Source organism: Hemitrygon akajei, chromosome 9 (genome assembly GCF_048418815.1).
Source record: "Hemitrygon akajei chromosome 9, sHemAka1.3, whole genome shotgun sequence".
NCBI classification, from domain to species: domain Eukaryota; kingdom Metazoa; phylum Chordata; class Chondrichthyes; order Myliobatiformes; family Dasyatidae; genus Hemitrygon; species Hemitrygon akajei.
The window spans coordinates 113606690-113630569 of NC_133132.1; the positions used below are offsets into that span (position 1 = coordinate 113606690).

Here is a 23880-nt window from a genome sequence, read left to right on the forward strand (position 1 = left end):
TTCCTTAACTAAGCCCACAGCCACATAGCAGATCAGCGCTGCAGCAGTCCAGAAGCTTGATGGCTGTAGGCCATAGCTGCAAAGCAAGGTTCAGCACTGAGGCAAACAGCAATGGCTACAGGCTGCAGCTGCAGAACCAGGTTTAGCACTAAGACTGCAGAGACAGGTTTCAGCACTGAGGTGAGTGCCGATGGCTGCAGGGTCATTTCAGTGCTAAAGTGAGTAAAGCTTCCTGGGGTAGTAAGCTGAACATTGGTTCATCCGCTAGCCTTGGCCTTGACACTTTGATCTTTTTATTCTGGCTCACCACTTGAATCAGCCAAACACTGGTTCATTATTTGCTCTCGGGTCTGGGCTCTGCCTCTACAGTCCGGCCCGAGGATTCAGTCAGGTTCCAAGTCCACTCCAGCCGTGGCTGCTGCAGCCGTACCTGCATTCTTGAGAATCCAGGTCTCTGAATATTTCAGAATACCACAAAAATGCCACGTTGTACAGATGGCTTTGAAGTAGACCTCCCAGGCTATAGACTGCATTGATCATAGTCTTGTTAAAGTATATCTAGTAGATATACTTAGTCTTTTTAGTCATTTTGTTTGCTGTCTGCAAAGCATCAGCAACACCTTTGCAGATTATATCCAACATTTGAGGTGCTGGAGAAAACCAAAGCATCTGGGGCAGCCTACGTGGACCCAGGAAGAAGGTGCAAACTCTGCACAGATAGTATCTGAGGTCAGAATTAAACCTAGGAGCTGTGAAACTGCTGCATTGCCTGCATTACCACTACATGTGAAAATCCCTTACAGTCAAGCCCAATTTATTCTCTTCCGGGCATTGAAAGTGGCACAGAGCTTCCTCAAAGAGAAAGAAACTGGATGTTTCAGTGTCCAGAATAATATATTTATCTGTTAAGATAAAGAACAAATTACAGGAAAACACTGATAATTTGGTATACGAATGTTTAGAAATCCCAGTGAAAGCTCGAAATTCAGAGCAAATTTATTAACAAAATACATATACGTCACCATATACTACCCAGAGATTCATTTTCTTGCAGGCATTCACAGTAATTACAAAGAAACACTATAGAATCAATAAAAGCCGCATACAAACAACCAATGTTCAAAGATAAAAAACTGAGTAAATACAAAAAGAAAAACTAAATAAATAAATAGCATTGAGAGCTTGAGTTGTAGAGTCCTTGAAAGTGAGTCCATAGGTTGTGGAATCAGTTCATTGCTGCGGTGAATGAAGTTGTCCCCTCTAGTTCAGGAACCTGATGGTTGGGGGGTAATAACCGCTGCTGAACCTTGTGGTGTAAGACCTAACCAAGGCTCCGGTACCTCTTTCCTGATGGCAGCTGTAAGAATAGAACATGATGGCCTCTGGTTTACTCATTAGAAAACTAAATTCATTCTATCCACAGGCTCATGCATTTTGTCAGGGTGTGGATTGCTGGTATGTTTCAGACTGTGAAACCTACAAACAAAACTCCTCGGAGTTCCATTTGCTTTTCCCTTTAAATTCACCAGGGCTCAGTTCCAAGCTCCCACTAAATTTTACAGGTTCACTTTAAAATTTAATGAGAACATTTTTTGAGAATATGCAGATTTCACAAAGACAATACTTGAGGTCAGCACTGAATCCCAGTTACTGATGGTGTAAGATGATGGCTCTATTACCTGTTCCATGGAGCTTGCTCAATGTAGGAGCTTCCTACATTAAAACTGTGGCCAAAAGTTCCTTGTTCTGAGTTCATGGAAGTATTAATTACTGCAATCTTTTTTTTATCATTCGTGCCTTGTTTAGTCATTGAAAGTGACAGATATAGAAACAAGAGAAAACACAAAAGCTTGCATGATTTTCATAGTTTTGATTTTCTTTAGAATCTGTGGTACCTTGCATGTGGTTATGTGAAGAAGTTATATGCATCCCTTGTTAGAGTTAAAATAAGCACGTTACTCAGTGATTCCCTGCCTCATAAGTGTATTGGCAAATAACATCTGCCTGCATTCCAATAGTGTCCAAGCTCCTTAGGTATTTTAAGAATACTGACAAGTTTGGAAATTTTGGAACAAGGAAGGAAAAAAAAATTGTGAGAGAAGAATCTATCTTCACCTTTAAAAGCCACAGTTTCATCTCAGAATCAGGTTATTTATCACTGGCATGTGTTGTAAAATTTGTTAACTTAACAGCAGCAGTTCAATGCAATACATAATACAGAAGAAAAAAATAATAAATAAATAAGTAAATCTATCCCACTATATGTATATGGAATAGATTAAAATGGTGCAAAAACAGAAATAATATATATTAAAAAAGTGAGGTAGTGTTCAAGGGACACTATCTCATAGGATGTACAAAATCTCTGAGGAAGAGTAGATGATAAAATTTGTCAGTAAATAGGCCTCAATGCCTTAATCTCTCAGCTATGTGTGGGCCCATTTTACATGAATTCCACAGCTCTGATTGAAAGAATATATAGGGGAGATATATGCAGCTGCTTTTGACTGTGACACAGTAACACTTTGCATCACCTGATGATATTTAGAGTAAAATTAAAGAAGGCCGTTTTTTTTAAGCATTGGAAGTAGCTGAGTAAAACAAGCAGGATTTGAGAGTAATGTGATATTATTTTGACAAGAAAGAAATAAAATGGTGGTTCAAGGTCAAGGAGGTTGGAGGAATACTTCAACCTACACCTGTGTGACATGTTAAAGAGTTATAAATTAGCTGAGAACAATCCAAAATTAAAAGAAACGATGGGTGAATGCATTTTAGACCATAAGACAAAAACAGAATAAGGTCATTTAGCCCATTGTGTCTGCTCTGCCATTCCATCATGGCTGATTGAATATCCCTCTCAACCCCCATTCTCCTGCTTTTTCTCCTTAACCCTTGATACCCTGATTAATCAAGAACCTATCAGCCTCTATTTTAAATATACCCAATAAGTTGTCCTCCACAGTCATTTGTGGCAATGAATTCCACAGCTCTACTGCCCTCTGGCTAAAGAAATTTCTCCTCTTCTCTGTTCTAAATGGATATCCCTTTATTCTGATGCTCTACCCTCTGGTTCCAAACTCCTCTTCTTTGGGAAACATCTTTTCCAAATCCACTGTTCCTAGGCCTTTCTGATTGTGATAGGTTTCAATGAGTTTCCTCCTCATGTATCTAAACTCCATTGAGTACAGGGCCAGAGCCGTTAAACACACTTCATATGTTAGGAATTCCTGGAATCAGTCTCGTGAACCTCCTCTGGACCCTCTCCAATGCCAGCACATCTTAGATAGGGCCCCAAAGCTGCTCACAATGCTCCGTGCAGCCTGAACAATGACTTATAAAGTCTCAGAATTACATCCTGGTTTTTATATTCGAGTCCTCTCAAAATGAATGCTAACATTGCATTTGCCTTCCTTACCATAGACTTAATCTGTAGGGAATGCTGCATGAGGACTCTGAACTCCCTTTGCACCTCTGGATTTAGAATTGTCTCCCCATTTAGAAAATATTCTACACCTTTATTCTTTCTACCAAAGTGCATAATCATACACTTCCTTATATTATATTCCACCTGCCACTTCTTTGCCCATTCTCCAAATATGGTCTAAGTCATTCTGCAGACTCCATCAACACTACTTGCTCCACCATCTACCTTCATATCATCTGCAAACTTGGCCACAAAGCCATCAATTCCATCACCAAATCATTGACATATAATATGAAAAGAAGCAGTCCTAACACCAAACCCTGCAGAACACTATTAGTCACCAGCAGACAACCAGAAAAGACCCTCTTTTTTCACACATTTTGCTTCCTACAAGTCAGACACTCTTCTATCCATGTTAGCAACTTTCATGTGTGGCACCTTATCAAAGGCCTTCTGAAAATCCAAGTAAACAACATCTACTGGCTCTCCTTTGTCTACCCTGGTGGTTATTTCCTCAAATAACTCGTACTCAAATTCCTTGCACCAATCGGAAGTTTGGTGGATCGCCAAATTTAGCAAACTGCTTTCAGATATTTCAGCTCCAATTAAGAAGCCATTGTCAGTGTGAACCTTTAACTGCGCACTGATAATGGCTTCTTAATTGGAGCTGAAATGTCTATGAACATTGTGCTAAGTTAGTCAATCAATCCAACTTCCAAATAGCCAACCCGAACTAACAATTTTCCACAATATTTCAAACCTTGAACCATATTGTAACTTCAGAGAGCTTTTAGTTTACTTACTCCAAGAACAGCTGTGTATATCCTAAGGGATGAAAAATATCCAGTAAAAGCTGTTGGCACAGAGGACTGCTTAAACTGGTAGCCAAGAATGCAAGGAATATGGTTCTGTGCTATCCACAGATATAATAATCTTCTACAAGTAAAGAACAGCTTCCAAATGTTTGGTCAAGAATCAAGTTACAAAGTGATGTCACCTTATTCACTATTATGACCATGGGACTATATGACTTGACCAATACAACTCATAATATTGATGCTTGCCAAAGGAAAAATGATCAGATCCCTGTACTCGTGGATTGATAGCAGACATGAGATTGCAGAACAGTCAACTGCACCAATAAAGTGCTGAGTTGGACCTTTGCTACACACAGATGATCAGCAGTGTACCACAGTTGACATCACATTTATTTGAGAGGTTTATGCTGTGTAACAGCATCAAACATTTAATGATGCCTCTGTTTCACCCTGTTTCCTGTGGGTTAGCATGTGATTAAAGAATCGATGAAGAAGCAATGTTACTCCTGTTCCATAATGGTTGTCAATCGCTAAATGTCATGTTCAAGTACCATTCAACTTTCCTGCTGGTATTATCTTGACAGATCTGGAGCTCCATCATCACTTTCACACGTGCCTGAGCTTGCTGCAACTTGAAAAATTAAAAACATAAACACAAGCTCAAATAATATAAAAAACATAAAGTACCTTACTCATAGACATAAAAAATACCATTGGAGGCACAGAGGCTGCAGATACTGGAAATTGGAACAACAGACAAGTTGATGAAGGAACTCGGTGGGCAGCATCAGTAGGAAATGGAGAAGTAGACCCTTAATCTGGTCTAATTACTTTCTTGTAGACATACAGTCACCACGACCATGATTTAACACATATACTGTGCCAGGTACAAGCTGGTGCAAGATCGCAGAGCAGCTCTCCTCAGGATATCTGCAGGGAATTCCATCAACATCTTTCTCCATCCTGGATTATTGCTGTTGAATTGTCAATAATACTGGAATTTTCAGCAAATTCCAGCAAAATCTGCCTTAACTACACCTTTAATGCTTATTACTTCTATTGAATTAGTTTCACAATTGTCTGATAATGTCCTAATTTTATGCACTTTATTTATACTGCCCTTTCTGTAGTAATATGTATTTCTTAGTTTTTTTGAACTGGTAATAATTATAAAAAAGTGCATGTAAAAATTTAGAAACTTAGAAATGTTTGTGGCAGAACAGCAGAGGAATTTACCAGTTAATTAAATAAACTGGAAGAAACTGCACGTGAAATTGACAAGGTGTTTCTTTGGTTCTATGCTCAAGGTTGTGACTTTGAAACTGAAATATGGATATGGCTATTACTATATTAGAATCTTTCTACTTCTCAATCTTTGCTCACTTTTACAGATTGTTATTGTCTATCTGTGAAGTGACATTCTCTTGACAATTTGCTTCTGCCGTCACTGACGTGTTCCGTCAGAACACTGAAGCACTGGGCATTACCTGGCAACTGGTGGTATAATGTTTCAGTAATTAATTGGAGCACAAAATGTGAATTGATATAACAAGTATAACAAATTATTTGCAAAGGCTGTGCAAAGAACTCATCATTTTAATCACATAATGCTAATTCATCAATTTACAATGATAAGTAATTTATTATCAACAGTTTGTGTTTGACTTTTACAGGTCAGCATTCGGGACTGGCTATGGGCTGAGAAGATTTACAACCTCTGTGAGATTCTTTGTAAAGTTCATAAGGTAACTGTCACTATGTGATGGTACAATGACATTAGCAGTCTAAGTTGCATAACATTAGTCATTATAGAAATGAACATCTAACTGAGATATTTGTGATAAACCATCATAGGTGAGATAATAGACAATAGACAGTAGGTGCAGGAGTAGGCCATTTGGCCCTTCTAGCCAGCACCGCCATTCACTGTGATCATGGCTGATCATACACAATCAGTACCCTGTTCCTGCCCTCTCCCCATATCCCTTGACCCCGCTATCTATGAGAGCTCTATCTAACTCACTCTTGAATGCATCCAGAGACTTGGCCTCCACTGCCTTCTGGGGCAGAGCATTCCACATATCCACCACTCTCTGGGTGAAAAAGTTTTTCCGCATCTCTGTTCTAAATGGCCTACCCCTTATTCTTAAACTGTGGCCTCTAGTTCTGGACTCACCCATCAGCAGGAACATGCTTCCTGCCTCCAGTGTGTCCAATCCCTTAATAATCTTATATGTTTCAATCAGATCCCCTCTCATCCTTCTAAATTCCAGTGTATACAAGCCCAGTCGCTCCAATCTTTCAACATATGACAGTCTCGCCATTCCGGGAATTAACTTTGTGAACCTACGCTGTACTCCCTCAATAGCAAGAATGTCCTTCCTCAAATTTGGAGACCAAAACTGCACACAATACTCCAGGTGAGGTCTCACCAGGGCCCTGTACAGCTGCAGAAGGACCTCTTTACTCCTATACTCAATTCCTCTTGTTATAAAAGCCATCATGCCATTAGCTTTCTTCACTACCTGCTGTACCTGCATGCTTGCTTTCATTGACTGATGTACAAGAACACCTAGATCTCGTTGTACTTCCCCTTTTCCTAACTTGACTCCATTTAGATAGTAATCTGCCTTCCTGTTCTTGCCACCAAAGTGGATAACCTCACATTTATCCACATTAAACTGCATCTGCCATACATTTGCCCACTCACCCAACCTGTCCAAGTCACCCTGCATTCTCAAAACATCCTCCTGACATTTCACACTGCCACCCAGCTTTGTGTCATCAGCAAATTTGCTAATGTTACTTTTAATCCCTTCATCTAAATCATTAATGTATATTGTAAACAGCTGCGGTCCCAGCACCGAACCTTGCGGTACCCCACTGGTCACAGCCTGCCATTCCGAAAGGGACCCGTTAATTACTACTCTTTGTTTCCTGTCAGCCAGCCAATTTTCAAACCACTTCAGTACTCTGCCCCCAATACCATGTGCCCTAATTTTGCCCACTAATCTCCTATGTGGGACTTTATCAAAAGCTTTCTGGAAGTCCAGGTACACTACATCCACTGGCTCTCCCTTGTCCATTTTCATAGCTACATCCTCAAAAAACTCCAGAAGATTAGTCAAGCATGATTTTCCCTTCATAAATCCATGCTGACTCAGACTGATCCTTCTACTGCTATCCAAATGTGTCGTAATTTCCTCTTTTATAATTGACTCCAGCATCTTTCCCACTACTGACGTCAGGCTAACCGGTCTATAATTCCCTGTTTTCTCTCTCCCTCCTTTCTTGAAAAGATATTAAATGTCAGAAAGGTGCAGAGTTTCACACAGTTGGGTTCATGCAGAATTGCTGCTGAGGTACGTGGATAGTATGCTGGTTTCCAGGCAAAAGACCCATTGATAATCCAGTGATTACTAGATAGTCTGAAACTAGGAAAGGCGGGTGAACTCAGGGCATAGATCAACACCTGGAACTATGATAATTTAGCCATTTGTGAGACTTGGTTGCAGGAGAGGCAGGACTGGCAGTTCACTATTCCAGGGTTCTGTTGTTTTAGAGATGACAGAGCAGGAGGAGGGGTGGTGTTACTAGTCAGGAAAAATGTCACAACAGTGCTCCATCTATTGAGGTGTTATGGGTGGAACTGAGAAATAAGAATGGTATGACCATGTTAATGGGGTTATGTTACAGACAACTTGACAGTCTGATGGATTTAGCAGAACAAACGTGCAGAAAGATTGTAGACTGTTGCGGGAAACATAAGGTTGTTGTCAGAGGTGATTTTAACTTTCCACATATTGACTGGGATTCCAATACTGTAAAAGGACTGGATGGGATAGAGTTTGTCAAAGGTATTCTGGAAGGTTTCCTTAATCAGTATGCAGAAATCCCAAAGAGAGCGTGTGCAATACTTGATCTACTATGAGAGAATGAGACAGAGCAGGTCACAAAAGTTTGTGTAAGGGAACATTTTGACCTAGTGATCGTAATATCATTAGTTTCAAAGTAAATATGCAATAAGATAGGTTTGGTCTTCAGGTTGAGATTCTTAATTGGAGAAAGGCCACTTTTGCTGGTATCAGAAAGGATCTGGCGAGTGTGGAATGTGACAGACTGTTTTCTGGCAAAGGTGTATTTGGAAAGTAGGAGGCCTTCAAAAGAAAATTTTGAGCGTACAGAACTTGTATGTGCCTGTCAAAATAAAAGGTAAATATAACAAGTATAGGAACCTTGGTTTGCAAGAGACATTGAAGCCCTGGTAAGAGAAAAAAGGAGATGCATAACAGTTAAAGGCAGGTAGGAACAAATGAGGTGCTTATGGAGATAAGAAATGCCAGAGAAAACAGGAGGGCTAAAAGAAGGCATGAAATTGCCCTAGCAGTCAAAGTGAAGGAGAATTGTAAGGAATTCTACAAGTATGTTAATAGCAAAGTATTGCAAGGGAGAAAAACGCTCCTCTGGAAGATCAGAATGGTAATTAATGTGTTTGCGCCAAAGCAGATGGGGGAGAACTTAAATAAATGTTTTGCATCTGTATTTACTCAGGAAATGGACACAGTCTAAAGAAGTGAGGCAAAGTGGCATCAAGTTCATGGACCCTATACAGATTGTAGAGGAGGCGGTGTTTGCTGTCCTGAGGCAGAATTGGGGAGGGGGGGGAGCAAACCCCAGGACCTGACAAAGTGTTCCTTCAGACCCTATAGAATGCAAGTGCAGGAATTCTTGGGGCCCTAGCAAAGATATTAGCGACAGGAGAGGAACCAGGGGATTGGAGGATAGTTAATGTTGCACTGTTTAAGAAAGACTCAAAACATAAACCATGAAATTACAGTCCGATGAGTCAGACATCAGTGGTGGGAAAGTTATTGGAAATTCTAAGGGACAGAATATATAAATATTTGGTTAGACATGGACTGATTAAGAATGGTCAACGTGGCTTCACGCATAGTAGGTCATGTCCAACCAAACTTATGGAGTTTTCTGAGGAAGTTACCAGGAAAGATGATAAAAGCAAAACAGTGGATGTTGTCTACATGGATTTTAGCAAGGCAGTTGACAAGGTCCTGCATGGGAGTTTGGTCAAAAAGGTTTATTCACTCGGCTTTCAAGATGAGGTGGTAAATTGGATTAGTCAATGGCTTTGTGGGAGAAGCCAGAGAGTGGTCGTAGATGGTTGCCTCTCTGACTGGAGGCCTGTGACTGGTGGAGTGCTGTAGGAATCAGTGATGGGTCCATTGTTGTTTGTTATCTCACTCAACGATGTGGATGATAATGTGGTTAACTGGATAAGCAAATTTGCAGTTGGCACCAAGATTGAGGAGGTAACGGATAGTAAGGAAGGCTATCATGGCTTGCAGAGAGATATGCATCAGGTGGAAAAATGGGCTGAAAAATAGCAGATGGAATTTAATGTGGACAGTGCGAGGTCTTGCACTTCGGTAGGACCTACAAGCATAGCTCTTAAACAGAGAATGATGGTGCACCGTGGTAGAATAAAGGGATCTGGGAATACAGGTCCATAATTCATTGAAAGTGGTATCACAGGTAGACATAAATCAATTTATTGAGTACAGGAGATGGAATGTTATGTTGAAGTTGCATAAGATGCTGGTAAGGCCTAATTTGGAGTATTAAGTGTAGTTTTGATCACCTATCTACTGGACAGATGTAAATAAGGTTGCAGAGAAAATTTACAAGGATGTTGCTGGGTCTGGAGGACTTGAGTTAAAAGGAAAGATTGAATAGGTTAGGAGGACTTCATTCCTTAGTACGAAGAAAATTGAGAGGAGATTTAATAGAGGTATATGAAATTATGAGGGATATAGATAGAGTAAATGCAAGTAGACTATTTCCACAAGGTTGGATGGGACTACAACCAGAGGTTATGGATTAAGGATGAAAAGTTTAAGAGGAATATGAGGGGAAACTTCTTCACTCAGAGGGTTGTGAGAGTGTGGAATTAGCTGCCAGCACAAGTGGTGCATATGAGCTCAATTTCAATGTTTAAGTGAAGTTTGGATAGGTACATGGATAGTAGGGGTATGGAAAGATATGGTGCCAGTGTAGGTTGATGGGAGTAGGCATTGGTTATTAAATGGAGTTGGTATGAACTAGATGGGCTGAAGGCCCTTTTCTGCGCTGTACTTTTCTATGACTATGGCTTAGGATTAAGGAGAGAAGTGAAAGATTTAAAAGGGACTTGTGGAGAATTTTTTTTCACACAGAGTGTAATGCGTATATGGAATGAGCTGCAGAGGAAGTGGTCGAGGTAGGTTTATAACTACATTTAAAAGACATTTGGATAAGAACATGAATAGAATGATACAGAGAGATAAAGTTTCAACATGGGTAAACAGGATAGCTTGGTAGCTACCATGGCCAGCATTGACAAGTTAGCCAAAGGCTCTGTTTCCACACTCTAACCCTCTATGATTTTATTTTTATTAGTGACATAGATACTATACTAGATTTTGTTTCGCTTTTAACTGAGACAACCACAAAATTAGGTAGAATCTTTTTTCAGTATTTACCCACTGGATACATTTCCTCTGTACAAATATTATATTGCTATCACTGTTTTCATGTCCATTCTCTAATCTAACAATTTGCTACCTTAAAGGAACTAACTTGGTAAATTTGGAAGAATAAATTGCTCTCCTTGCCTTTATATGATGGCAGACTTTGTTCCAGCAATCAAATCTTCATTAACACAAGATTCTGCAGATGCTGAAAAACCCAGAGCAACAGACACACACAATGCTAGAGGAAATCAACAGGTCAGGTCCCATCTATGGAAAGGAATGAACAGTCAATGATTCAGGCTGATCCTTTATCAGGTCCTGACGAAGGGTCTCTGCCCAAAATACTGTTTTTTCCTCTCTATTGATACCGCCTGATCTGCTGAGTCCCTCCAACATTTTGTATATGTTATATCAAATTATCACTATCACATCAGAGCACAAGACATAAGACATAGAAGCAGAATTAGGCGAAATAAATTTTTCCTCATCTCTGTTCTAAATTGACATCCCTCAATTCTGATGCTGTGCCCTCTGGTTCTAGAATCACTCACTAAAGGAAACATCAAATCTATCTAGTCCTTTCAATATTCAATAGGTTTCAATGAGATCCCCACCCTCATCCTTCCCTCTCCAGGTTTCACCTATCACCTGGTGTGTCTCTCTCTCACCTGCCCCCACCTTTTACATCTACTCCTCAGCTTTTTTTCTCCAGTCCTGCTGAAGGATTTCGGCCCGAAACATTGACTGTACGTTTTTCCATAGTTGCTGCCTTGCCTCCTGAGTTCCTCCAGCATTTTGTGTGTGCTGCTCAAATTTCCAGCATCTGTAGATTTTCTCTTGTTTAGGATGTGTTTCTTTAAGCTTTTCAGATCTACTTTTGCTCCATATCTTATTGTGATTTTACTTATTTATACTTTATATATGACATTCACAATATTGGATATCTGTTCCCTTTAGGAATAATTTTGTAAGGTTATTATGGATAACAGATACTATAAAAAACCTACAGCATAATACAGGCCCTATGGCCCACTATGCTGTGCCAATCATGTACTTACTTTTGAACTTACCCCGGGTTACCCATAGCCCTCTATTTTTCTAAGCTCCATGTGCCTATCCAGGAGCCTCTTAAAAGAGCCTCTAATATCCACCTCCACCACTGTCACTGGCAGCCCATTCCACGCACTCACCACTCTCTGAGTAAAAAACTTACCCCTGACATCTCCTCTGTACCTACTTCTAAGCATCTTAAAACTGTGTCCTCTCGTGTTAGCCATTTCAGCCCTGGGAAAAAGCCTCTGACTATCCACACGATTAATGCCTCTTAGCATTTTATACACCTCTATCAGGTCACCTCTCATCTTCCGTCTCTCCAAGGAGAAAAGACCAAGTATTTTTTGTTCTATCAGTATGGATGACACAAATTGTACATTAGTGAAGAATTGACTACTTGCGATAATCAATCTAATGAACCTGTTTTAAACACTTGGTACATAAACTCAACATAATAATAATAATATCATAAAAAGGTCTTCATATATAAAATAAATTTGTGTGCCATATTTGTTTCTTTAACTTTCCTTCTTAAAATAGTGCCTCGTGCTCTAAGTTTGCAGTATAAATGAAGAGCCACATCAATTGTATTCTTAAGGTACAGTGTAGTGTCTGCTTGAAACAATGGACTTTTTCAATGCATTTTTATGCTATAATTTTCTTAAACACCTTTCCTCTTCATCTTGGATGACCGCAATGGCTGATTAAAATACTTTATGTAGTGTTATCTGCCTGTAAGAATTAAATGGCTCAAAGATAATCTACTGCAGAATATTTTACAGCTCTGGCTTGATGATGAATGCTGGCTGCAAGCAAACTTATATTTAGGTCTTCATCAGGACTTTGAGCTTCAAAACCTGAGGCCGTATGGTTTCAGTATCCTGGCTGGCCAAGGCGAGAACCATTATTTCTGTGTAGAGACGGGGAGTGAGCTTGCAGTATGGGAGAAAACCTTCCAGAGAGCAGTTTTCATGGATGTGCAGAGAACAGGGGTAAGTGAAATTGACTGATTCTTTGTATGTTTTATATTTATACTGTTGAATTAGCTTGCAATGAGGAGTGTATGGATACCTTATAAAGTTCATTGTTCAGATGTTCAGCTTGCATGGTGGTGGTCAACATACAATGTTGACAACAATTTCAACTGCATTTGTACATCATATTGCTGCCATATCATTGATTTGTGGATATCAATTTCTGGCCATATGTACTTTTGCAGTTGAGTCTGATTTTGCACATTATCAATAATAATGCAGTATCTGGGAAAAGAATATTTCATAGTGAAACTATAAAAATATTGAGCAACCCAACTTACAGAAAACAATTACCTACATGACAATGGGTGTACACCTATTATTGATTCTGGTGATTCCAACAGGGAGTAATTTCACAAAGCTACTGAATCATTTTCACATTAAATAATCATAATATGAAATACTGCCTTTTATTCATCTTGGATATAGTAATGTTGTTTCATTGATTTACATCATTTAAATGCATTTTGGCTTAGCACAATGTTTACCTGGCATACAGAATCTGAAATCATACTCACAGATCGGCCGCATGGCGGTGCAGCTGGTATAGTTGGTATGAGTCTCAAAATTCCGGAGACCCAGATTAAATCTGGATGTTGGATGCTGTCTATGTGGAGTCTGTGTGTTTCAGTAGTGACTGCATGGATTTCCTCCAGGTACTTTGGTCTCCTTCCACAACACAGAGACATCTGTGTTGGTAGGTTGCTTGACCTTACTGTAGGTGAATGATAGAACTTGGGGGAGAATAAAATAAGATTTGAATTAGTGTAAATTGTTGTTTAATGGGTGGTGAGAACTTGATGGGCTGAAAAGTCTATTTCCACACTCATTCACAAGATCAACACAAGCATACTTAGTCTTGCACTAAATTCATCCATTGCCTCGCAATGTGTGCTAAATGCATGCAAACGATCTGCATGAACAGAATGATCAGAAGAGATTAATAACAGTTTAAAGAAAGTTGAACTTTATTTTTCTGCTTCTCAAGCTTCATTAATTTGCTACCTTATGAAAAATAAAATCTTAAAACTATTCTTCCTTTGCACATTCTCTGGATGATAACACTTAGCAGCTTACATCTTTTCCCATTGCTATCAATATACTGTGAACTTAAAATATATCACATTTTGTGAAAGTGGTTAAGAAAGCATATCGTGGGTTGGCCTTCATTAGTTGAGGGACTGAGTTCAAGAGCCATGAGGCAATATTGGAGCTCTATAAAACACTGGCTAGACCACAATTGGAGTACTGTGTTCAGTTCTGATTGCCTCATTATGGTAAGGATGTGAAGATCTAGAGAGAGTGCAGAAGAGACTCATAAGAATACTGCCTGGATTAGAGAGCATGTCTTATGAGGAAGGGCTGAGCAAGCTAGGGCTATTCTTGTTGGAGTGAAGGAGGGTGAGAAATGACTTGATAGAGGTGTACAAGATGATAAGAGGCATAGATTGAGTGGACAGCCAGAGACTCTTTGTAAGAGCAAAAATGGCTAATACAAGGGTGCATAATTTCATGGTGATTGGAGGAAAGTTTAAGTAGGATGTTGCGGGTACATTATTTTTACACAGTCTGGTGGGTGCATAGTCTGGCATGGTGGTAGAAGCAGGTACCTTAGACGCATTTAAGAAACTCTTAGATAGGCACATGGATGATAGAAAAATAGAGGGCTATGTGAAAGGGGAATGGAGAGCAAATGAGAATAATATAGAAAATGTTTCTTTTCCCTTATTTAAAAAAAAATCACTTGGCATAATATAACAAATGCTTTGTGATTGTATGGAAATTCTGACTAAAACTATTCCCAAGAGGCTTAAAACAGTGTTAGACAGTGGCTCGAGCAGAGATTTATTAAAGCAATCTGTCTTTGGTATAAGTGTTTAGTCTGAGGTATTTTCCTTCAGGGTAAAAATCGGTTTCAATAAGAAAGGTAATAATAAAAGAGTGCAATTTGTGGCTTGAATATATTAATTGGAAGTCACTTTGTTAACTGCAACATTAAACCAGCAAAAATTGTGTAACTGCAGCCTTTAATTTTGTTAAGCAACATTTAACCAACACTATTCCCGTACCGCTATTTCAATGTCCATCCACTACTTAACAGACATCCAGAATCTTGACATTTACTGAGACTGAATCCTTCAAATTGTGATCTATTTTCATATGGTCTTAGCCTACAGCACCATTGTATGTTTCAAGGCAAATGTCTCTTTACTTTCCAATGTTAGTGTGTTTATTCATCCTCAGCTTTGCTGTGAAGGTCAGTGCTGAGAATACTAAAAGTGTATTGCAAACATTCAAAAGAAAATATCTGCCTGCTGCTATATTCTTGTGAAAATATTTTGGTACAATTGTACAAGTTTTATTTGGATGATAGGAACAGCAATTTGCTTTTGCTTTGTATCTTTCCTAAAGAAAAATATTCCAAGGTGTTTCTCTGAAGCATTTAGTTTGAAACAGCTCTGACAGAATGCTGTTTATTTTAGTAATTATGTTAAACTGACATAGGCCAGCTATCTCTGAAAACATGATTTCCTGCTGCATTAGAAATGACTATAACTACACAGCCTGTCCATAACATCATATCCTAACTTTCTGTCTCGCAATACCTCAAACCTGTTACATTTACATTATATCATATTTTGTGTCACTCCTACAACTGTAGTTCTAGATTGCTTCGCGTCAACATTAAAGATGTGGAGTGAAAGCACTGAAATGGTCTTTGATCACTTGTGTTAATCTCACAAGATATTCAAACAATACAGGTCGCACTAAAATTCAGGTTCTTTGACTTTGCATTGCCGCTAAGCTAACGTAGTATCTGTATTGTGTGTTGACCTTGGAACTGTCTCCATGGAGTGAGATTCCCTATCTCATTCTTCTGTCATATGTAACACAAGCAGGGCTGTGTTTCTACCCTCTAGATCATTTAGCATCTAAACTAGACTGATGAATATTCAAAGCAGCACACACAAAATGCTGGAGAAACTCAGCAGGTCAGGCTTTGTACTCCTCTTTCCATGGAAAAACCCTTCCCTCTCAGTCCTGAAGAAGGGTCTCAGCCCAAAGCATCAACTGTTTACTCTTTTCCGTGGAAAAATGCTGGCTGGCCTGCTGAGTTCCTCCATAATATTTTTGTGTGTTGCTTTGGATTTACAACAGATTTTGCAGATTTTCCCATGTTAATGAATGTTCAAGTTCATCTCCATAATTCTGAAAGTTGGAAATATTTAAATTCAATGTTAACATGTTACTAAAAAGCTTTCAAGCATAAACACCAAGAAATAACACTATAGACAAGTAAACAAAGCAAGAAACATCTATAGCAGATAAACGAAATCCTATGTTTAACATAATTACGCCCGTAGACTTCTGCAAAAACATTTTGTTTAACTGCTTTTATGACTGTTTGCAGTGAAAGATTAGTTCAAGTTGATGACTTGCAAAATCCATGTACATAACATAGAAGCTATATTTTCCCCACATTAGCATGTCTAATGTTGCAGTCAACTGTAGAATCATGATTCATAGACCACATTAACTACAAATCATGTTCTTTCTCAGCATGTCATGTACCTTTGGTAATAAATTAGTTCAATTAAGAACAGAAATTGCCTGTGGCATTAAGGTGGAATGGTGCATATCGGTAGTTTTCTCTCCTTCCTGATATCATTCTTTTGGGAATTTTATCTATGTTAAAAGCTCAATCTGTTTGTCAGCATTAATTTTCCTTCCCTATCGCACTGCATGTAGAGGTGCTTAATACACGTAGCTCACTCAAAATAGGTAATTTCATTATTTATTTGATGTGTGATATATGTTTCAATCAATTACCTTTCATTCAGGTGGTGCCTTTGAGTGTTATCCAACTGAGAGATCAGAATTAAAAGTAGAAAATGCCTGAAAAATGAAACATATTAAGAACAAGGATGTGTTCAAAAGTATTCATAACAAAAATATAGACTTGGTTTAACGATTTATTTTGTTCACACATAAACATTTGGAGGTTACAGTTGCCTGGGTTAAAGTAAGAGCACATTGTCAGGGTATTTAGCATTTTTGTTCCTTTGTGGCCTGACATTTTTGTTCTGATAATCTAACCTAGTTGAGAGAATTCACAGAAGGATGATGTGTCTTTCCATAACATTCAGCCACACGTTTTTAGCATCAGTACTTCTGTTAAAGTAAAAGAATACATTTTTACCAGGAGCCACAATCTAAGATTATAATTCAAATACAATAAGAAAAAATTATAAATTGTATTTAATTTTATATAAATTTGTATTTATATTTTATATATTTATATAAAAAATGTATATTTTGTAACCTAATTTAAATTATTTAACACTAAGATTGAAACATAGCAATAAAGTACAATAACCATTGCAATTAAAGTAAGAACGTTACAAAAGAGGCAAGATACAGAAAATAAATAAAATAAACATCCAAACTCTAAATGTCAAACAGAAGTTGGAAAAGAATGTAAAGCAGACATATTATGGGTTGGAATATAATCTAAAGCCCTTTGATATTGAATTGAGAGATATTGGATAATTGCAGCAAAATGGCCATTGGCAGTTCATCTAGGAGAAGGAAAACACTGATCTCAAACCTCCAGCGCCTTGCAGCTACACCCACTCATGGGAAAGTCTTCAGGAGTAAACCCCGAGGAAAGATCTGGACTGGAATCCTCAAGCAGTCCTATGTTGAGTTCAATGCTGACTGACACCTCCAGCGACATCTCTGGACCGAAACTATATCGTTCTCTGCCATTCCTTTGGATTGATCAGCTGTGTGGAGAGTGGGAGCCTGCTACATGGGCAGTTTTGCATATTGTACTGCCCTGGCTTGTATATTGGCTCGCATATGGCACTGTACATCTAGGACAGAACATCCGTTAGGCCCTGACCAATGGAGGGGACTCAGAAATATGCCACTTCACCTTGTGCCAAACCCAAACTGTGTGAGCCAACCTCTTGTTTCAGTTAGCTATAGTTTGCTTTAAGAAAAACTGCAGTGTTTCTCTGACAGCTATTGACACACTTTTGATGCATTGCCATGTGTTCAATTTTAACTTGTCATATTGTAACTGCCAAAAGTTTCCATACCAAATCAGGATTATTTACACAACTGTTATCAGCACAACTGGCAGGTGAGTTCACAGACATTTGTAATCTCTTCCTCTCCCAGTGTAGAGTGCCCTCCTGCTTCAAAACATCCTCTATTGTTTCAAAAGTGCAAGGTAACAGGTCTGAACAACTGGAGTCCTGTTGCGCTCACCTCAATGATACGCAAATGCTTTGGGAGGCTGCTCAAGGACTACACCGACAGCATGCTACCACCCACACTGGACCCCCTACAATTCGCCTACCAGTGCAACCGATCGACAGATGACGCAATAGCCACTGTTCTACACACCGTTCTTACACACCTGGAGAAGAAGAATGCTTATGTGTGAATGCTGTTCTTGGACTCCAGTTCAGCATTCAGCACCATAAGTCCCTCCAGGCTCAACAAGAAGCTTAGAGACCTCGGCCTTCACCCTGATTTGTGCAGCTGGATCCTGGACTTTGTGTCAAATCACTGGCAGGTGGTAAGAGTGGACTCCCTCACCTCTGCCCTCTGACCCTCAACACTGGTGCTGTGTCCTAACCCCCCTTCTTTACTCACTATACGGTCATAACTGTGTTGACACCGAAAGCTCCAATCTGCTAATTAAATTTGCTGATGACACTACATTCATCGACCTTGTCTCAAACAATAACGAGGCAGCCTACAGAGAGGCAGTCATCACCCTGACACAGTGGTGTCAAGAAAACAACTTCTCCTCAATGTTGTAAAAACAAAGAAGCTGGTTGTAGACTACCTACAGGAGGAATGGAGACAGGCTAACCCCCATTGACATTAATGGATCAGGAGTTGAGAAGGTGAACAGCTTTATGTTCCACGGCATAAACATCACGAGGATCTCACATGGTCTGTACATAATGTCTGTAGTGAGAAAGCACAACAGCGCCTCTTTCACCTCAGATGGTTGAAGAAGTGTGGCATGAGTCCCCAGATCTGAAGGACTTTCTACAGGGCACGATTGAGAGCATTCTGACTGGCTGCATTACTGCCTGGTATGGGAACAGTACTTCCCTCAATCGCAGGGCTCTGCAGGGAGTGATGCGAATAGCCCAGCGCATCCATAGATATGAACTTCTCACTGTTCAGGACATTTACAGTGACAGGTGTGTAAAACGGGCCTGAAGGATCATTGTGGACCCAAGTCATCTGAACCACAAACTGTTCCTGCTGCCATCCGGAAAACGGTACCACAGCATAAACACCAGGACCAGCAGTCTCGGGGACAACTTCTTCCACCAGGCCATCAGACTGATTAATTCACGTTGATATAATTGTATTTCCATGCTATATTGACTGTCCTGTTATACATGCTATTTATTACAAATTACTGTAAATTGCACATTTAGACAGAAACATAAAAAATTTTATTCCTCATGTATGTGGAGGATGTAAGAAATAAAGTCAGTTCAATTCAATTCAGTACAATGCAACACAATATTGTGGGGCTATTATTGCACCTGTAAAAAAGAAGCCCGTGAAACAGACACAAAAAATCAGTACAAAAAAATGGCCCACCTTACCTGGGTTTATAGCAAAAGTGATAAATATGCTACATTTTTATTGAGCGCCGTTTAACTATTACTTTCAAATACTTTGAAATTTATATCTGCAATTTATAGGACCATAGCCAATTCTGACTTTAGAAACATGAGGACAGTACCAATAGAGACATTGGTAAGGGGTAACAAAATTTTAGCGTGATGAAATCAAATACCATGTCAGTTTTAGAAATGTTTTTCATTTGGCTTCTTTTATGTGATTGTGGATAGCATTAGTGGAATTGATGGGCATCATATGAAAGCTATCTTATGCTATTCTACTTCAAATTTTAACCAATACCAGACAGTGTGTAAAAGCCTGCCAAAATGATTGATCCAGAAATCAAGTAGATACTGTATGAGTCCAGATGCACATCATTGGAAACCTCAGTGAGCATCAGGCCCAGACAGTGATTATCAAATTAATTATTATTGTGCCATTGCCTATCCTTGTATAGTATCTTGTCTCTGATCTGCAGAGATGCAATTTATCATTCACAGTGCAAAAGTTGCATACAATCTATATTCTCAAAGGAGTGTATAGTTCCAATAACACCTGTGTTTCAGCATTTGGCTATTGGCTTGGTGCTAATAGGCTGATAATTGTGCGAGCTGGACGGCCAAACTTCAAGCTATGGTCTTATTTATTGATGGATGGACCTTACACTCAACAATGTCAGTACAAAGATTCTCCACCAGCCTTCCTCTCCTGTCAAAACCACTCTCCAACAAAAGAAAAATCATGACAAAGCCCTGGGAAGCACAAAATACTTTTGCATATCTCAGGAACCTCCGTTCAGTGAATGCAGACATTGATGATGGAATTCATCACTATCTGCAAAGCAGAAGGACAGTCTTGACTGATTGAAAAGAAGGGATATTTGAAGGGCAGGATCTCAAGCCTTGCATAAAACTCCAGGCAGCAGTTCTCCCTGCCCAGCTGAGGTCCTGACGTACATACAGCAGGCACCACAAAGTACTGGAAGAATACCAACAATGATATTTCTACAAAGGTCTTCAAGTCCACCAGAAAGCTGGGTGAATCCTCTGCCAAGACAATATCCCCAGGACTTGATCAGCACCTTTGAGCAGGTGACCTAGTTTGCATGCCTGACACCAAACTCCTGAATCTAACTCCCTACCTTTAGCTCTGTCAAGGTAAGAGTCAACTGGACAAACTGAAGAAAAAATTCAAAGTCATGTTGAAAGCTCTGTGAAGAAATACAGCATCCCTACCATCTCCTGTAAATCCCTGACTCACTTGCATTCAAAGTGGAGATGGAACATTTATGATGGCATTGAGAATCTTGAGTAATTCCATCAGGGTCCTGAGTGAAAAATGGTAGCAGCACACGACCTCAGAAATTATCTGCCCGTTAGGCACCTCCTGGCCTAGCTACAGAAGAGTCTGAGCTTCTCTCACTGGTACTCCAACCGTAAATCCGAGACAGAAGCAAGTTATCCTCAATCCCAGAAGAATCTGCTAATTAGGAAAGAATTCAGGCTGAGAAGGGTCCAGAAAATATTACATTGTTGCAAAATACTAAGTTCAAACTGAAATTTGAGTTGAAGTAAGCTACATACAGCCAAATTGAATTGGATGGAGAACAAAGTGTGTAGGACAAGTCAGCAGCTGATGGGCAGAGATTTGTCCTAAGGGAGAGAAGTGGTGGATGATGGGTGTGGTAATGCGTCCCTCACACACCCGGGACAGCAGAGCTGCTCCATCAAGGCTCTTGCAAAATAGATAGTGATGAAGATTCTGAATGCATACTGAGACAGCTGAAAGTATTAAGTAAACTGACTTCATGATATAATGCAACAGAGTCATGACACCATTTTGGAAGTGGCCAGCATCTTGCCTCATGCCCCTTATATCTGTGACATGCTCATCCCAGGACGACAAAAGATTCAATAAGTTCTATCAAGTCTGCTCAAGTAGAACTGGACCTTAGTATCAATTGACCTTGGATCCTACTCAAGAATCTGTCATATCTGATTACAGTACTCCATAACCAGTCCTCCATCAATTTGTTTTCTTTCCACCATTCATGGGCAAAAGAATGCATGAGATGTCAGCAGAAAGAAGAGACTGGCCTGCGGGTAAGGAGCTTTCACTTGTACCACCTAAAAATTTGGGAAACCATAGATTAAAACTTCCCTTATAGAACGACAAATTTAATTTATATAATTATCCTCCAATCAACTGGAAGCACAAATCAACCTTGTACGGTAAATGTAAGGTTTCCATTTGCACCCTAATGAAAGTGCTGGAAATAGAGGCAGGGACCAGTAGATAACATAGGATCTTTCCCAGCTTTTCTTCTTGCGGTTTCCAATGAAGCCTAGGTGGTACACCAGCACTAGAAACGGGAGTGATAAGTTTTACCTGCTTATCAAGTTGAAATGGTTGAATTAACGTTTTCTTCAAACACTTTTAAAAACACATTAACCTGCAATAGGATATCCTTTCAACAAGCTCAGTTTGTGCTAGGGTGAACAAAATTATTCAATATAATCCAATTTGGAAAAAAAAAATTGATTTATAAAGAAACTTTTTGTAGACCAGTCTTGAGGCAAATACTCGATAAGAAATTCTCTTTGAAAAAAACAATGTCTCAAAATTTTCTACTTGAAGAATAACAAATGTTCTACATCATAGTATAGAATATTGGTCATGTGTATTTTTTTAATTTTTAAAAAATATTTTAATTATTGTTTACAACACTGAGATTACCGGGTGTACAAGATTGTTCTGGACAACAAAGGATTGATATGTATGATCAGAATTTTTGAAGTTCTATTGTTAGTTACATAAGCTTTTGAAAATTAAGCAATTAGATGATAGATATGCATTCAATGTATCAAAATTAAGAAAAGTTAGAAATGAAAGTTGTTTTAAGTTGGATGGATGGAGGAAATGAAGGGAATGTCAGTGATAAGCTGGAGACCATGAGAGGTAATAATGCAAATGGTGGAATTGATTGAGAGAGGAAAGTGTAGGCTTATTAATTGCAAATGATCAGTCCGGAGATGATGTAAGTAAAAAGAGATGAATGATGACAGAGAAGACAGTGAAAAATAAAGGCAAAACTGGGCAGTACTTGACACTCAGTTGCTGGAAATCTGTAATAAAAAAAATGCTAGAAGTAGGTCAGGCAGTATCCATAGAGAGAGGAAAGTTGAGATACTGTTCCAAAAGGATAACATTCCTGAGATATAAACAATGGTCCTGAGATATAAACTGGAAATGTTAGTTATTGCTAAATTTAATGTTGAGTCCCAAGGACTGATTTGTGCCTTGTCAAAAGATGAGAAGCTGTTCATCGAGCTGACAATGGACCTTTTTGTAACAATATAACAGAGCAAGGACAAGACATCAGAGTATGAATAGGGATGGAGAATTAATATGTAATACATGCCCAAGAATAAAGCTGGCATGAATTTATGAGGCTTTTTGCATGACCTTCGGCTTTCCTGGAGAATTTTACAGTCAGTTAGACACTTACAAATTCTGGTCATGATTGTAATCTAGGAAACTAATCTGCACACATCTTGGCCCCTGCCAAAAGTATGTTATTATAAATAGTTAACATGCTTACACAATACTGATTGAGTGATAAATATTGTTCAGGAGAATCTTTCTGCTCCATTCCAAAACAATACCAATGTATCCACCTAGGAGTGCACATGGAGGCTTGGTTTAACATTCCCTCTGAAAGATGGCAGCTCCCACAGTGCTTCCAATGAACTGTACTGGAGTGTCAAGCTAGAAGTTAATTGATAGCAAGTCTCGTCTGTTATGCCTGCTGAGACTGAATAGCTCAAGACGAAATGAACAGTGAAGAGAGAATCACTCTACTCTGTAAAGCACAAGCCTAAACTATTATTTATTCAATGAAACATGGAGATTTGATGATGAACTACAGTGTTTCACTTGAAAATGTGAAGGAGCCACAGTCCATTAATTCCCAAACTGCCAGCAGCTCAAGAGAATTCCTGGCATTTGTGTCTGACCATTTATTTTTTTACAGTTTTCAGCTCACATACATTTCTTACAAATCATTTTTAACCACACTAAAGCTCTTCAAGAGTATCTTTGTTATTGTAATATTAGTTCTATAAATCTGCCTTTATACCCTGATCTGATTCTCTCTTCCCATTTGCTGTCCTTTGCTCTGAGTTGTGTACTGAAAGTCAGTGATACTGGAAATCCTCCTGATGGTTATTGGAGATTCGACAGGAATACTAACCTGCCAAAACACATTTGGCTGTAGCATGGTTGCTACCAATATTCCAAACCTCAGAAGGATCGCCAATGGGATCTGGCAGGTGTCAATTGTGGGGGAGGGGAAT

The 23880-nt window shown here is 39.2% G+C and overlaps 1 protein-coding gene across 1 annotated transcript in view; it reads left to right on the top strand.

The window, feature by feature from the left end:
• sntg2 (syntrophin, gamma 2) overlaps positions 1-23880 on the top strand; it is a 290541-nt gene that overhangs the window by 247001 nt on the left and 19660 nt on the right. The window contains exons 14-15 of the mRNA XM_073055362.1: positions 5919-5990; positions 12608-12817. Of these exons, the coding sequence (XP_072911463.1) occupies positions 5919-5990; positions 12608-12817 (282 nt within the window). The remainder of the gene's footprint in view (positions 1-5918; positions 5991-12607; positions 12818-23880) is intronic.